Below are 18,342 nucleotides of genomic sequence, written 5' to 3'. Positions count from 1 at the left end.
TATATACATATACATATGTATACATACACATACATCTTTATCTGTCTTATTTTTGATGTATTTCAAACCAAACTGTAAACAGTATACTTTTTTCCCCTTTGAGATAAAATTTACACAAAATCAAATGTTCAAATCTTCAGTGTTCATTTCCTCAGTTTTGTTAAGTGCATTCACCATTAGAACTCAAACTCCTATCAAGATACAGAACAGTGATCTACATCTTTAGCTCATATCAGAATCATCTGGAGAGGCTATAAAATATAGAATGGAGGCCCACCCTGAGTTACTGGGGTAAAGCCTTAGAATTCGTGTATCTAACAAGTTACAGGTACTCTCAGTAACTTTAACTCTTAGAACCACTGGTAGAGAATATTACCATCATCCTTGAAAGTTCCCTCACATTACTTCCCAGTCAATCCCTGACCCCCTGCAATCATTCTTCTGAGTCTTTCCAATACAGACTAATTTTGCCTCTCCTAGAACTTCATATAAATCAAAACATGTACTCTTCTGTGTAGGGCTTCCTTCACTCTGCATAATGTTTTCATTATTCACCTAAGTTGTATGTATCAACAGTTTGTTCCTTTATGATGTGGAATACTATGAAACTGTGTGGATATATCAGTCTTTTTACCCACTCACTGGCTAAAGGAGAGACAGTATTTGATTATAAACAACACAAATTGCTCCTTCAACACTTTACTGAGAACTCTCCTTAGCTAAATATCCAATTTCATGCTTGAAGTTCTAGCTTTCATAAAACACCAGAACAAGAAACAACTCAGCCAAGTTCTTTGCCCCTTTGTAACAAAGACTGCTTTTTCCGCTGTCCAACAGCATGTTTCTCAGTTCCGTCTGAGACCCCATCAGAATGGCCTTTACTGTCAGTATTTCTACCAACATACTGTACATGAATATAAGTATTCTCTAACTAGACAAAATCTTTCTCTACAGCTTCTTTTCTCTCTGAGCCCTCACCAGAACTGCCTTTCAAGGTCCCTCAAAATATCAGCTTTTTCTAGTATTAGCACATCAAAACTGTTCTAGTCTCTACATATTACCCAGCTCCAAAGCCACTTTCACATTGTTTTCAGCTGTATCCTACTTTTTGGTACCAATTTCTGTCTTAGCTTGGGCTGCTATAATAAATACCATAGACTAGGTGGCTTAGAGATTTATTTCTCATAGTTCTAGAAGCTGGGAAATCCGAGACAAAGGTGCCAGCATCTTCTGGTGAAGATTCTTTTCCTAGCTTGCAGATGATGGTCTTCTTGTTATATCCTTATGTGGTAGAGAACAGAGAGATCATCTCTCTGTGTTTCTTCTTAGAAGAGCATTAATCTGATTCACAAGGGCTCCACCCTCATGATCTAATCATGCCCCCAAAGCCCCACCTCCTAGTATCACATTAGGGATTAGGCTTCAACATATGAATTTTGGTGACACACACATTCTGTTATTCTCTGAGGAATCCTCTTGATTCCTTAAGTATGGAAGGAGTCCCATACTCTATGGAAAATATACTGTTAATTCTTTACCTAACCTTGCCAAAGGGACCTATGGTCTTTTATCAGATTAACTGTACACTGAAGAAAAGGAAATTGATCAGACCTTTTAGGGATTATTAGATGTTGGTTCTGAACCGGCACTAATTCCAGGAGACCCTAAAGGTTGCTGTAGCCCATAAGTCAGAGTAGGGGTGGGGTTTGGAGGTCAGGTGGTCAGTGGAGGTATAACTCTGGTCTGTTTCACGCTGAGTCCAGTGGGTCCCCAAATACACCTTGTGATTATTTCCTAGTACAAAAATGCAAAATTGGAATAGATATACTCAGCAGCTGACAGAATCCTCACGTTGGTTCTCTGATCCATGCAGTGAGGGCTATTATGGTGGGAAGGCCAAGTGGGAGCCATGAGGAATGCTTCTACCCAGGAAAATAGTACACTAAAAGCAATACTACACTACTGGAGGGGCTGTCAAGATTAGTGGTATCATCAGAGACTTGAAGGATGCAGAGATGGTAATTCATACCACCTTCTCATTAAACCTACTTATTTGGCCTATGCAGTAGACAGATGGATCTTGGGGAATGACAGTGGATTAGCATAAGATTAACCATGTGGTGACTTCAACTCCAGCTGCTGTACCAGATAAGGTATTACTTGAGTGAATTAATACATTCCCTGGTTGCCTGGGACCTTCTGGCAGATGTCTTTTTCTCCATCCCTGTCAAAGGCAAAAAGTAGCAACCACTCTAGACTTACTGGTAAGACTTGTGTGTGTCAAAAGGTGGGGAAATACATCCAACAAAAATTCAGGGGTCTTCTACTTCAGTGAAATTACTAGTGTCTTAGTGGTGTGGGGTATGTTGAGATAACCCTTCTAAGGTAAAGGATAAACTGTTCCATCTGGCCTTTCCTTTTTTTTTTTTTTTTAAAGATTTTATTTATTTATTTGACAGAGAGAAATCACAAGTAGATGGAGAGGCAGGCAGAGAGAGAGAGAGGGAAGCAGGCTCCCTGCTGAGCAGAGAGCCCGATGCGGGCCTCGATCCCAGGACCCTGAGATCATGACCTGAGCCGAAGGCAGCGGCTTAACCCACTGAGCCACCCAGGCGCCCCATCTGGCCTTTCCTATATATAATCAAAAAGAGAGGCACAATGCCTAGTGGGCTTTTGATTTTAGAGGCAACAAATTCTTTTTCTGAATGTATTACTCTCGCTCATTTGCTGAGTGACCTGAGATGCTGCCTGTGCTAGAGTAGGGCCTAGAAGAGAGGAAGACTGTGCACAAGATCCAGGCTGCTGGGCAAGCTGCTGGCACCATGGGTCAGATGATCCAAAGGTGTCTGAAGTGTCAGCAGCAGGTTTGGAGCCTTTGGAAGGATCCCATAGGGGGACTGCATGCAGTACAAACCCTTAGGATTTTGGAGCAAAGCCTTGTTGTTCTCTGCAGATAACTACTCTCTTTTTAAAGAGAGCTCCTGGCATGCTACTGGGGCTTAGTAGATACTAAATGCCTAGTCACCACACTACCATGCAATCTGAGCTACCTGTGATGAACTGGGTGTTACCTGACGCCCCAACCCAAGATATAAAGCTGGGTATGCACAGCAGCAGTCATCATCGAATGTAAGTGGTATAGATGTGACTGGGTGAGAGCAGCCCAAATGCCTATGGTTCTCATTCCTGCTATAGGGTCTCTCTTCCAGCCTGTACCTATGGACTCATGTGGAGATCCTTATGATCATCCCCTATGATCAACCAGCAGAGGAGAGGAAGACTTCAGCCTGGTTTACATCTGGGTCTGCACGATACACAGGACCATTCCAAAGTAGACATCTGCAGCACTATAGCTCCTGACTGGAACATCCCTGAAGGACAGTGGTGAAGGGAAATTCTTCCACCAGGCAGAACTTCTGAGCAGTGTACCTGGCTGTTCACTTTGTTTGGAAGAAGGAACGACCAGAAATGTGACTTTGTATTACACTGATTCATGGGCTGTGGCCAACAGTTTGGCTGGATGGCTAGGGACTTGGAAGGAAGAGGATTAGAAAGCTGGGGACAAGGAAATTTAGAAAATAGGCATGTGGATAGACATCTCCGATTGGGCAAAAAACATGAGGATACTTGTGTCTCACATGAATGTTCATCGAAGGGTGATGTCAGCAGAGGAATAATTAAATAATCAAGTGGATAAGAAGACTCATTTTGTAGGTATCTTCTTGGAGGATATCAGCCTCTTTCCCAACTACCCTATTGCTCAATGGGCTGATGAACAAACTGTCCATGGTGACAGGGAAGGAGGTTATACATGGGCTCAGTGACCCAGACTTCTATTCATGAAGGCCAGTGTGGTTATGGCCACTGCTGAGTGACTAATCTCCCAGCAGCAGAGACCAACACTGAGTCCCTGACATAGAACCAATCCCTGGGTGAATAGTCAGCTATCTCATGGGCAGGTTGATTACACAGGACCATTTTCATAATATTCTTACTGGAACAGACCCTCTGGATACAGACTTGCCTTCACTGCATGCAGTGCTTCTGCCAAAACTACCACCTGTAGATTTATAGAATGCCTTATTTACTGTCATGGTATTCTACACAGAATTACTTTTGATCAATGAATCCAAGTGGTTTGATAGAACATGGAATGGACTTTTGAAGGGTTACATATAGCACCAGATAGGTGGCAATATCCTGCACGGCTGAGGCAAGATTCTCCAGAAGGCTCTATATGCTCTGAATTAGTATCTAGTATTTGGTGCTGTTGAGCCCACAACGAGGATTCACAATCCAGAAATTTGCAAGGGGTGGAAATGGGAGTGGAATCACTCACTATTACCTCTAGCAACCTGCTAGCAAAATTTTTACTTTTGGCAACTTTATGCTTTGCTGACCTAGAGGTCTTAGTTCCAGAAGGAGCTCCCACCTGGAGACACAACTATCCCACTGAACTGGAAGTTAAGGTGATGACCCAACTACTTTGGGCTTCTCATGCCTCTAAATCAACAGGCAAAGAAGGGAATTAGGGTACTGGCTGGAGTGACTGATCCTGACTACCAGAAAGAGACTGGAATTCTGCTCTACAATGGAGATAAGGAAGAGTATGTCTGGAATATAGGAGATCCCTTATGGCAACTCTTAGTATTACCATCTCCTGTGATTAAGGTCAATGTAAAACTGTATCAACCCAAGCCAGGCAGGACTACTAGTGGTAAAGACCCTTCAAGAAAGAAGTTATGAGGGACGACTGGGTGGCTCAGTTGGTTAAGCCGCTGCCTTAGGCTCAGGTCATGATCCCAGGGTCCCGCATCGGGCTCCTTACTCGGTGGGAAGCCTGCTTCTCTCTCTGCCTCTGCCTGCTGCTCTGCCTGCTTGTGCTCTCCCTCTCTCTCTCTCTCTCTGACAAATAAATAAATAAATAAAATCTTAAAAAAAAAAAAAAAAAAAAGAGTGAAGTCATGAGTCATTCCACCATGAGCCAAGACCAGCTGAGCTCCTTGTTGAAGGCAAAGGGGAATGGACAGTGGGCAGAAGAAGGCAGCCATGACCACATTACAAAATATAGGAAAAAAAAAAAAAGTTGCCATGAGCATTTTCTACTTATTTTGTTATGAATACATTAGTGTGTGTGTGTGTGTGTGTGTGTTTGTGTGTGTGTGTGTTTGTGTATTTGTGTGTGTATGTAGGGAGGGATGGTAAAAGGGAGAAGGAGGGAGAGAGGAAAGAGCAATTAATTTTTTCCCCTCTTATTCCCTTACCATAGAACACAAGATGTATTGACTTCATATCACAGTATATTTAAGTTATGGGATATCAAAGAGAAGAGTAACTATCACTCAAGAGCTTCATTTTTTTCTCCTGGGAAAGAGATTAGTACATTTTTGGTTGTATGCAGGATAGCTGTTATCATGGTAGGTGGAACTATGACCTTGTTATTGTTTTTGGAAATGAAGTATGTTTTGTTCTTTTTTAAAGATTTTATTTATTTATTTGATAGAGATCACAAGTAGGCAGAGAGGAGGCAGGCAGAGAGAGAGAGGGGGGAATCAGGCTTCCTGCTGAGCAGAGAGCCTGATGCGGGGCTCAATCCCAGAACCCTGAGATCATGACCTGAGCTGAAGGCAGAGGCATAACTCACTGAGTCACCCAGGTGCCCATGAAGTATGGTTTAAAGAGATATACATATGTGCCAAGTTGACAAAGTGGACTTGTCATGGTTAATTTTATGTGTCAGCTTGACTGGGCCACAGAATACCCAGTTACTCGGCTAAATATTACTTCTGGGTATTGCTGAGGATGTTTCTGGATGAGATTCACATTTGAAATGGTGGACTGAGGGGCGCCTGGGTGGCTCAGTAGGTTAAGCCGCTGATCTCAGGGTCCTGGGATCGAGTCCCGCATCGGGCTCTCTGCTCGGCGGGGAGCCTGCTTCCCTCTCTCTCTCTCTGCCTGCCTCTCCATCTGCTTGTGATTTCTCTCTGTCAAATAAAAAAATAAAATCTTTAAAAAAAAAAAAAAGAAATGGTGGACTGAGGGGCGCCTGGGTGGCTCAGTGGGTTAAAAGCCTCTGCCTTCTACTCAGGTCATGATCTCAGGGTCCTGAGATTGAGCCCCACATCCGGCTCTCTGCTCAACAGGGAGCCTGCATTCCGCCGCCCCCCACCCCCGCTGCTCTGCCTGCTTGTGATCTCTCCCTCTCTCTGTCAAATAAATAAATAAAATTAAAAACAAAAACAAAAACAAAAACAAAAAACCCAGAAATGGTGGACTGAGTAAAGCAGATTATCCTCTCTAATTTGGGTGGGTATCATAGAAGCCACTGAGGGCCTGAAAAGAACAAAAGGTGGAAGAAGGAAGAAACCGACTATTCTCTGTCTGAGCTGGGACATCAGGTTTCTCTTGACTTCAACTGGGATTTATACCATTGTGTACCCTGGTTCAGACCTTCAGACAAAGACTAAACTACACCAGTAGATTCTCTGGACTTCTAGCTTGCAGACAGCAGATTTGGGGATTTAAGAGGCACCACAACTCCATGAGCCAATTCCTTGTAATAGATGCTTTTCTCTCTCCTCTCAGTATTCTGTTGGTTCTGCTACTCTGGAGAACCCTAGTACATGTCCCTTCCATATCAATCCCTGGCCCCCTGCAAACACTCTTCTGAATTATTCCAATATAGACTAGTTTCTGACTCTCTTAGAACTTTATATAAATGGAATCAGAATATGTACTCTACTGTGTAAGTCTTAACTCTTTGTAATGTTTTTATTCATCATCTATGTTGCTCTATGTTTCAATAGTCTCCTCCTTTAAGATGTGGGGTACTATTAAATTACATGAGTATATTAATTTTCCTGTTCATTCATTGGTTGATAAAGTATTTGACTGTAAACTTCAAGGAGATATTGTTTTAGAGTACTAGACCAGGAACATATGAAATATATGTTATTCAAGTTTTTTTCACTGTCTGCATTTTCTTTTTTTAAAAATAATTTGAAAGATTTTATTCATTTATTTGAGAGAGAGTGAGCAGGCACACTCAAGAGAGAGCACATGTCGGGGAGGGGCAGAGTAGAGGGAGTAGTAGACCCCCACCTGAGCATGGAGTACGACAGATGTGGGGTTTGATCTTGGGACCCTGGGATCATTTACTTGAGCCCAAGGCAGATGCTTAACCAACCGAGGCACTCAAGCACCCCACCAGTATTTTCTTATAAACTAAAAAGGATCATACTCTTGGTTCATAAGCAATGAAAATGAGTGGCACTAAAACAATCAATTCAATTTTTGTGTACCTATCATAGTGATTTGACAGTTCTTTAAATTAGACTACTTTATAGAAATTAAAAAATACAAGGACTTTCATGATAGAAATTTCTCTTTCATAGACTACTGAAAAATGGCAAAAAAACTATGAATTAATTTAAAGTTATAAAACTATGAATTCATTAAAGGTTATGAAGGCAGTGAATCTTCATACATTTGAAGTGTGTGTGTGTATATATACTAACAAAATTATTTATTTTGACAGTTTGATGCATGTCTGAATTTGAAGCTATAGTACTGTAAGTTTCCCTAAAAGATGACTACATTCCATATGTTGAGAATCACTAATCCATAGGAAACTCAACACAAAAATAATAAAAATGAGAAGTAATGGAAAGTGGATGGAGTAGAATGTGTATATGAGCTCAATGGAAATAGCTGAAGTGTGCTAATTCTTTTTTCTTAAGATTTTATTTATTTGAGAGAGAGAGAGCATGCACAGCAGGGGGAGGAGAATGAGAAGCAGGCTCCTCACTGAGCAGGGAGCCTGATATGGGGCTCAATCCCAGGACACTGGGATCATGACCCAAGACGAAGGCAGACACTTAACCAACTGAGCAATCTAGATACCGAAGTGTTGGGAATTGAAAAAAAAATGTTTTTAATTAAAAAAAAAAAGAAATCTTTTTTTTTTTTAAACTCTACCCCCAGTGTGGGCTCAAACTCACAGTTCCAAGATCCAGAGCTGTATGCTCTAACCGAGAGAGCCAGCCTGGTGCACCCATGTACGTTAATTATTCTTGACTCAAGAATTTCCAATGATTCTGGCAGTCTATTCTCTATATCCTTCCTAAGCTCTCTTATTATGCGTACACGTTGTTGTAACTGCTAGAAGTGGTTTTGTCTCTTTAAATGCACCTATAATAAATTGTTTAAAAAGACTTTAATTATTTATTTGACAGACAGATATCACAAGTAGGCAGCGAGGCAGGCAGAGAGAGAGGGAAGCAGGCTCCCCACTGAGCAGAGAGCCCAACATGGGGCTCGATCCCAGGACCCTGGGATCATGACCTGAGCCAAAGGCAGAGGCTTTCACCCACTGAGCCACCCAGGCACCCCTTAATAATTTTTTTTTTTTAAAAGATTTTATTTATTTATTTATTTGTCAGAGAGAGAGAGAGAGAGGATGAGAGAGCATGCACAAGCAGGCAGATGCGGAGAGGAGGCTCCCTGCCAAGCAAGGAGCCCCACGTGGGACTCGATCCCAGGATTCTGGGATCATGACCCGAGCCGAAGGCAGCAGCTTAATCGACTGAGCCACCCAGGCGTCCCAATAATTTTTTTTTTAAAGATTTTATTTATTTGACAGACAGAGATCACAAGTAGGCAGAGAGCCCGATGCGGGGCTTGATCCAAGGACCCTGAGATAATGACCTGAGCTGAAGGCAGAGGCTTTAACCTACTGAGCCACCCAGGTGCCCCTATAATAAATATTTGTAAGCCTTATTTCTTTCAATAAATTAAATTCTGTTAATCTAATGACTGTATCACGAAGTCACAGTGTCACTGATAAACTGTTGTCAGAAACTAAAGTAAAATACACAATGGGGAAAAAGGACTGAATGAACAAGTAGCCAAAGAGGACTAGAAAGTAAAGATATAAGAACACAGAATTTACTGCTAAGAGATTACAAATCTAGTCATCTCCTTTCTGCTTCTAACTTGCCAATAATACATATGGATATTATCTTGGGTCCTTTTCGGTAATACTAAATGATAGTTCTGATAACTACAATTAATTCTTACTCACTTATTAATTGTAATTATCAGATGAAACCTGTGGTTGTAAAGCCTTTTTGAAATTATTATGTCCCATCTGGGATGACTGATGTAAATATAAGTAAGATGGTCACAATGCATTGTAACATAGAGCTAATTATTTGACTTAGGAGGGAAATGATACCAAATATATTATGTAAACTTATGAAATAAAAGGTAATATACAGAAGATGATTTAGGAAGAGAACCTAAGATATTACAGACTGAAGAACATATGAAAATACCATGAAGATTTAAAAAAAGGCATCTTAAAAATTTTTTTTAAAAGCAACGTATTACTGCACACCATCAGATGGCTAAAGTTAAAAAGAATGACAAAATCAAGTATTGGTGAGAATGTAGAACAACTGGAACATTGCTGGTAGAAATTCAAAATGGTTCAGCCATTTTGGAAAGAGTCTGGCCGTTTCTCATTCACCACATGACCCAGCAATCACATTTATATGAATTTACCCAAGAAAAATAAAAACACTCATCCACACAAACACTTGCACACAAATATTCATTGCAGCATTATTCAGGAAAGTCTAAACTGGAAACACAAATCCATAAATTAGTGAGTTCATAAAGAAATTACCATAAGTATGTACTACTGATAATTGAGAGCAATAAAAATGAATAAAATATTAATATACCAGCAATATTCTGCTAATTAAAAGAAGTCAAACATAAAAAAACTACATGCTGGGGCGCCTGGGTGGCTCAGTGGGTTAAGCCGCTGCCTTCGGCTCAGGTCATGATCTCAGGGTCCTGGGATCGAGTCCCGCATCGGGCTCTCTGCACAGCGGGGAGCCTGCTTCCCTCTCTCTGCCTGCCTGTCTACTTGTGATTTCTCTCTGTCAAATTAATAAATAAAATCTTTGAAAAAAAAAACAACTACATGCTGTATGATCCACTGATATGAAATCCTACAAAAGGTCTAACTTTAGTGACAAAAAGTAGACTGGTTGTTTCCTGGGACCAAGGAAAGAGTACCAACTATAAAGAGACGCAAAGAAGTTTGAAGGATACTCTAGATCTTGATTGTGCCTCAAGAACACAATTCTGGTTGACTATTAAAAATATTGCTAAACATACAATAGTAGACAGAAATAAACGGACTTAACTAGACAGGAGCTTGTTGACATAATCAAACAGAAAAAATTTCTTTCAAGAAGGGCTTTTAATGAGGTGCCTGGATGGCTCAGTCGGTTGAGTGTGTGACTCTTGATTTTGGTGGTCACGATCTCAGGGTTGTGAGATGGAGCCCACAATGGAGCCTGCTTAAGATTCTCTTTCTCCCACTCCCTTTGGCCCTCCACCCCCCTTCAAAAATAAAAAATGGACTTTTACTAATATATCTTTAGTGAGCTATAGATAAAAAGAAATGCAAAGCAATCTTATAAACTGTATTTAATGTTTTTGTTAATATAGGAGGACAAAGCAAGTAAATTATGTTCCTTTCCTTGGGAACCAAGACTTTTAGCCTAAAGGAAAGAATAAAACCAAAGAAATAGACTTTCATAATACAAAACTTGAATAAAACTATCAATATTAATTCTTGATTTATTTTTGCCTTTCTAAAAAATACATATTTTATAGCTCTATTCTCTGGAAAAGGCCCAAAGCTATAATAACCTATTAGCAAAGAACATCTGCAGCATCTAAATTTTTCTCTGTAAAGGGAATTAGGGCTCTTTGGAAAAATGGCTGATTTCAGGTTTGGGACAGAAAATGTACAAGTTGAGTCTAGGGCATCTTGTAGAGGCCAAAAAGTGATCAGGTTACAAAAGAGTAATAAGGTTATATCAAAAGTATAAAAGACCAACCTGAAGGGACTACCACTGGCCAAAGATGAGACAATCTTAATTTCAAAAAAATTATGATTATAACATTTAAAATACAAAGACAGGGCAGTTGGGTGGCTCAGTTGATTAAGTGTCTGACTTGATTTCGGTTCAGGTCATGATCTCATGGCTATGTGATTGAGCCCTGCAACAGGCTGATGCTGGGCATTGAGCCTGGTAAGGGTTCTCTACCTCCCTCTCCTTCTGCTCCTTCCCCTGCTGAAAATATAAATAAAATAAAATAAAATAAAATATAAAGAGATACAAATCTATTCATTCATGCTGACATTAAAAAAATGAACAAACTCATTATAATAAGTGTACTAGGTTGACAATATCTAAATTGAAAGTGGGATAAACAAACATTATGTGCCTCCTAATGTGATCACTAACATCCAGCATCATCCTGGTCTCCTACTCCCAAAATTGAACTTCAATATTATTAAGGCTCTAGATCTAAGAGTTTACGGAAAAAAATATGGTGAATAGAGGAATAATTTAAATGACACCAGAAGGAAAAGATCTATGAAATCTAGAACGTGGGACATTCTATAGGAAAACATATAAGTGACATGAAAAAAAAGAGGGGTAAGGGGTTGACTATCGTAGATTAAGAGAAGAGACTTAAAAGCCTTACCAACCAAAGCAACCTCAAACCAAATACAGAAATACATTTTTAAGACAATCAGGGAAACATGAACATTAAATAGGTATTAGATATTAAGGAAAACTTATTAATATTTATTTTGATATAGATGATAATGATATTCTGGTTATTTTTTAAAAGTAATTCTTGTTAAAGAAATTCTTTAGACACTAAAATGTTTATGGTGAAATGATATAAAGTATGGGGTTTGCTTTAAAGTACTACAGCCAAGAAAAAATAATTAAAAAAAATATATAAGCAAAGGATTAGAGTAAAATAAGATTGGGAAAATGCTGATAACTTTGAAGCTGGGTGATGAGTATTTCTAACTATTTAAAATTTCTGAAATAAAAAAATTCATAGGGAGATAAACATTTTTACGAATGAAATTTTTAAGAACAACTGTAGTTTAATTCTGCACTATTAATGTAAATATATATTTAATGCAATCAGTAAATCTGTAGATTTCATGTCTAACATACAAATTAAAGGGATAAGAAAAAAGTAATTATCTGGAAGGCAGAGAAGACAGAATTTCAATTACTGATTCAGAAAACTTACTTACATCAGGCATCAAATAATTTATTAAATAGGGATATTAACCAGCACATTCAGCCTAATATACTGAATAAGTGTTCTCCTTCAAAAGAAAAATTCTTAAAAAATAACTGAAAAGATTCTTTTAAATCATAAAGCTTATAAAGAACTAACCTTCTATTAAATTTCATGTTATTTGTTATCAGGAGTCAAAATAACACTCACGTTTTGAAGGAGTTGCTCAAACCAGTCATATCCAGTATCTCTGCATGCTGCAACCTAAGCGGGAAAATATGGTGAAACTATCAAAATTAGAAATTTACTTAAAAATCTGAAAAAACAAAAACAAAAACCAAATCTTTGCTATGTTTTAGCTTGAAGTATATTAATGTCTCAATGTTCTCATTAAAAAAATTAGTTTTAAAGTAAACTATTCTTTTAGTAGACCAGTAATTTACCAATGCTAAACAATTTTATTTTAAAAACACTTTAGAAGATATTTCACAAATTGGTTTAATATATTGAAATTAAATAAGGTATTAGAGGAAAGGTGGATGGGAAGATGCGTGAAATAGGTGAGGGGGATTAAGGAGAGCATTCGTTGTGATGAACACTGGATGATGTATGGAACTGCTGAATAAGTATATTGTACACCTGAAATTCATATTACACTGTATGTTAACTAAAGTTAAATAAAAACTTTAAAAAATATAGGATATCACATTTTGAATAATAACTTCAATTAGTCAGAAAAATCTGTAAGATTTAAAACAATACAAATAGAAATGTTTGCTTATTATTTTCCTTCTAGATAGAAGATAGAAAGCCATGAGTGAAACAAAGTTGAACTTGTAAATGATAATACAAAATGTATGTTCAAAACAAAAAGTACTTTGGGTTGAAAAGGTTTGGAGCTTGTGCGTATAATTAAAAGTAATGAGACTTATCTTAACTCATGTTGTCTGAAAAAGTACTATCCCATTTTAGGTTGCTATCCCTGGGCTACTGTTACTCTTCATCCACTTTTCCTTCTTCCCCCTCTCTGTTTTCAATCAGTGGAGGAATACAGTGAATTTCAGTATCAGTGCTTAAGTGAATGAATGCCAAGAAGTGATTATGTAGAAATACCAATCTCATCTTCTGAGCATCCCCTGAGTATCTCCAGAAATGTAAAGGGAAGTTCAGCTGACCCTGAACAATGCAGGGTTTAGGGATGCTAACCCCTTGCACACAGGAAAATCTACGTATAACTTTAATTTCCCCAAAACTTAACTCTTAATAGCTTACTGCTGACCGGAAGCCTTATCAATAACAAACAGGTGATTAACACATATGTTGTATGATATATGTATCATATATCATATGTAAAAGTATATCATACTTTTACAGTAATGGAGTAAGCTAGAAGACAGGAAATAGTAGTAAAAAATAATCCTAAGGAACAGAAAATACAACTTATAGTACTATATTGTATTTACTGAAATAAATCCGTGTATAAGTGGACCTGTACAGCTAAAGGGTCAACCATAGTATTAAATGTCAAGATTAACCAAATATCTCATCATTGTCTCTATATTCGTAAGAGTAGGTAGGCCTAAACTAGGTTTGCAACCACAGGGACCACACCTTTGTTCCAGTCCTTACCACATCAGTGATGTTTAAAATTTTCCTTGTCATTGCTTCTTTGTCATTGTGCGGAGTTGGAGTAAACCAGAGTTTTTGGAATGTTTCATTTACTAATTTCTAGAAGAAAGAAAATTTCAAACTACACAACTAAAACAAACGGCAAAATTATCAATCCCAAATTCTTATTAAAACCCAAAACAAAGTTGGTACACCTGGCTGGCTCAGTCAGTACAGCATACAACTCCTGATCTCTGGGTCATAAGTTCAAGCCCCATGGTGAGAAAAGAATTTATTAAAACAAAACAAACAAACAAAAAAAACTGTCCCAAAGCTATAAATAACTAATCAAAACATAAACTACCAGGAATTTTTGGCATGAATTTCTCAGTTTAGAAACATTCATCAATTAATTTCTTAAATTTATAATCTTTTACAATTGGTAAAAATTTTAAATAGGTGATATTATGCCTAGCCTACGGAATCTGCATAGTATACACTCAAATGTTTTTGATCAAACTAAAAAATATTTTTACTACTTTTGGGGAAAAGTGGTTAAAAACAAACACAAGAACAAATACAGGGGACAATTATATATAAATAAATTAATGAATAAGATTGAACTTTCAAAGAAGTATTTCTTAACTTAGAACACCAAATACATACCATTTGAAAATTAATTCGATAATAAACTTCCTGCATATAATGTAATCACTATGATGACATTAAATATTATAATTCAACTGATTGAGAAAGATCAGATTTTATTAACATAAGATCTATAAATAAAAACGTAACAAAGTATGCCTTTTTTGAATTTATAATCTAAAAATGTTGATTCGCTTATAAAGATTTTATAAGTCATATTTTACATATACATCAACAAAATTTAGATACAATGAACACTTAAATTACTTAAAACACAAAAGAAAAAATTTTAAAGAAGTCACCATTTCAACTTACCTTAATGCCCTCTTCATCATTGACTCTGCGAATCATTTTTACACACATTTCCGTAATTTTTGGAAATGTTGGCTGTTCAATACAGATGTCTCTTAGAATCTTTATTACCCTTTTCCTGACACTGATACCAGTATCCTAAGAACAGAAAAGTATTTTTATTTTATTTTTATTTTTATTTTTTTTTTAAGATTTTATTTATTTATTTGACAGAGAGATCACAGTAGGAGAGAGGAAGGGAAGAGATCACAGAGAGAGAGGAAGGGAAGCAGGCCCCCTGCTGAGCAGAGAGCCCGATGTGGGACTCGATCTCAGGACCCTGAGATCATGACCTGAGCCGAAGGCAGCGGCTTAACCCACTGAGCCACCCAGGCGCCCCAGAAAAGTATTTTTAAATATCAGAATGCTTGATGTATGAAATATGATAAAATAAAATTAAAGAATAAAAAGTATCAGGCAGTCTATTGACTACTAACATGATAAAGATGGTCTATATATTTCCTCCCTCTATGCTTTCTTACTAATGTTACTATAAATATGGGTTATTATGTTGTTTTACGTTTAAAATATGAAATCCAAGACATAAAAAAATATTAAACAGCACTGAACACAAGACTAGAACATAAGCTCACCAAAATTAAGTGGAACATGAAGCTTTTAGAATAGTGGCATTTAAACAGCATATGAAGTATTTTTTTTTAAAGATTTTATTTATTTACTTGACAGAGAGAAATCACAAGTAGGCAGAGAGGCAGGCAGAGAGAGAGGGGGAAGCAGGCTCCCTGCTGAGCAGAGAGCCCGAAGTGGGGCTCGATCCCAGGACCCTGGGATCATGACCTGAGCCGAAGGCAAAGGCTTAACCCTCTGAGCCACCCAGGCGCCCCTGAAGTATTTTTTTTTTTATATGAAGTATTTTTAGCAGAAGTGTTAAACCTAAATCCAATTGAACCACTGTCCCTATCATCTTATAGTTAATAAGAAATATAAGAAACAAAAGAACAAATTAAATAAAACCTTGAGGAAATAACAAGACTGACCCTGGTCTTTTTAAATGAGTCACTGTCATGGGGGCAGTATATAAAAAAGAGAATACTCTAAATTTTAAAACATGATCACTAAATGCAAAGTATGCTCTTTGACTGGATTCTGTTTAAAAAAAAAAAAGCGCTAGAAAATAAGTTTTTTCCACCAGTTTTTAGGACTATTGTAGAATCTGAATATAAACTGGTTATTAGATGATATTTACAGACTGTTAATTTGGTTGGATGAGACAGTAGTTTTTGTTTGTAAGAGCAGTACCCACATTTTTTTTGGATAGGTAGGATGAAGTATCCACAGAAGAAGTAGACAAATGTTTTATTTAATTTAAACTAATTTAGCAAAAAATATAGATGAAATATGGTGCTAGATACTTGAGTGTTCACTGCACTATTACTCTTAAGTTCACAAATTTTCATAATTAAAGAGTTTTAAAAAGAAATAAAAAGCACTGGACACTTAACGTACAAAATTATTTCCATTATGCAGTTTGACAACCATGAAAATGTTTTAGGATATACTACTTGGGTAGGTGCTGTCAGTTCTTTAGCTTTGAGAATCTTATTGATTGTGCCTTTCACTCTTGAAAAGACTAATTCACTAAAATGAAAAAATTTCTTCCACTCTCTCCTTAAATTCTTTGTTTCAATCAAGATTTTATGCTAGTGGAAGCTGAAATTCTTGAACTCCCAGTCACATAATATTCTGAGAGCAAACTAAAGGTAGATAAACTCTTATCACTGTGGGGAATACCCAATCCTGTGCCTGATAGACTTCTGTTAACAGAAGTCAGTATGCCTGCAGTGGGTGATGTGGAAATTCCACAGATATTCTGTAATGCCAATGTTTCCTGTTTCTTTCTTTCTTTTTTTTAAGATTTTATTTATTTACTTGACAGACAGAGATCACAAGTAGGCAAAGAGGCAGACAGAAAGAGAGAGGGGGGAAGCAGGCTCACTGCTAGGCAGAGCGCCTGATGCGGGGCTTGATCCCAGAACCCTGGGATCACGACCTGAGCTGAAGGCAGAGGCTTTAACCCACTGAGCCACCCAGGCGCCCCTCCTGTTTCTTTTTATTTTCCAAGAAAAAGGCTTCAGAGCCAGAGAATTCCATGACATACAAAAAAAGATGATCTTAGGATAGCATTTCTTACGTTTGTTCTTAAGACTCAAATGGCTTTCTCATTTCATTTTATCTAAAACTTGTAATTCAGCTTTAAGGAAATAGGCAGATATATACAAAGGATACAAAAATATGGTCAGATACCAAAATTCTGCACTTACCTCCTGTTCATACATACATACAAATTTATTCTAGATTCCTGTCCAAAATATTTATGCCATTGTAGTTCCTATCATTTACTTAATGTAAACTTGCACCATTAAAAGGCAGTAGTAACTGAAAAAAGGAATCCAATTTTCGACAATGATTTGTTTTACTGTATCAAGCAGTAAACATGTTCTTCTTCAGTTCTTTGTTTGGGTCTGGGGATGAGTGGGCCTGAAATCGGTGTCTCCTGCCCTTGTTGGCACTCTGTCCAATCATTAGGACTTTTAGCTCTCAGCTCAAGGTTAAGGTAGGAAAGGAGGACCTTTTTTCTGCTTTCTAAATCTGGGAGACTGGAGATTAGAATTTGCTGCTGTCCAGCCACCCCTTTCTGGAATCAGTTCTTGGCACCAGAAGTACCACTGACTCATCAGCACTATAGGGTCACAAACCACAGCTTTTAATATTTAATCTGGTTTAAACTGTCTTTAAGGTGGCTATGTAAAATAGACACTGACAGGTTTTCTTGGGGGGATTGGGTGGGGGGTGGAAGAAACATGTCCCCCTTTAGGAAGTTGCTATAGTACAGAGATTAGGCAATATATGATTGATATCTACTTTTCTAACTTGTCTAGTTTAACAATTAAAAAATGTGATACTAGAAATCACAGGTACTATGAATCATAATAAAAATGACAAAACAAACATACCAATATTCTTTCAATCAGCATATCATAATACTGCTCAGCAAGCTGAGGTCGACAAAGAACAAATCGACCTAATAATTCTACTGCTGCTTCTCGAACACTAGTGGAATTATCCATTAAACGTCCATGAACTCCTCGTTGCATATCAAGCTAAAGGGAAATGAAGAAAATATAATTTATACTAAGTAGAGCTAATACTTTAACTTGAATGCAGTACGCAAATAAGAAGAATCATTTGTACTCTTCTTTACCCTTGCTAGAATACTGGGGTCTACAGCAACAACCTCAGATAAACACTTCATTGCTTTTGTTCGAACGGCAATTGCATTTTCACCAAGAACTCGAAGGATCTGCCAAGCAAACATTGATATTTTCAAAATTTTAGAACATGGAACATTTAACAAAATAGCATGAAAACATGCAAAAGAAATGAAAATAAATACTATATTTACATCCCTTTAACTTTTATATGAGGAAAAGATATTATTTTACTGATCCAAAGTTTTAACTTGAAGGTCAGTACAGTAAGTGAGGCATTCTATACTTTAGGGTCCTCCTTTTATCTTGGCATTCTCGATTAAACCTGTCTTTTATAGCTATGCTTCATTTGCAAGGACACACAGCCCTA

General features: G+C 37.6%; 1 protein-coding gene across 2 annotated transcripts in view; it reads right to left on the bottom strand.

The window, feature by feature from the left end:
* NIPBL (NIPBL cohesin loading factor) overlaps positions 1-18,342 on the bottom strand; it is a 205,563-nt gene that overhangs the window by 28,708 nt on the left and 158,513 nt on the right. For both annotated transcript variants that reach the window (XM_059417012.1, XM_059417013.1), the window contains exons 28-32: positions 17,966-18,064; positions 17,718-17,864; positions 14,707-14,841; positions 13,765-13,863; positions 12,346-12,399 (exon numbers count right to left, since the gene is read on the bottom strand). In XM_059417012.1, the coding sequence (XP_059272995.1) occupies positions 12,346-12,399; positions 13,765-13,863; positions 14,707-14,841; positions 17,718-17,864; positions 17,966-18,064 (534 nt within the window). The remainder of the gene's footprint in view (positions 1-12,345; positions 12,400-13,764; positions 13,864-14,706; positions 14,842-17,717; positions 17,865-17,965; positions 18,065-18,342) is intronic.

This window comes from Mustela nigripes, chromosome 12 (genome assembly GCF_022355385.1).
Source record: "Mustela nigripes isolate SB6536 chromosome 12, MUSNIG.SB6536, whole genome shotgun sequence".
In the NCBI taxonomy this organism is placed as follows: domain Eukaryota; kingdom Metazoa; phylum Chordata; class Mammalia; order Carnivora; family Mustelidae; genus Mustela; species Mustela nigripes.
This window is presented reverse-complemented; position numbering and strand designations above follow the sequence as displayed.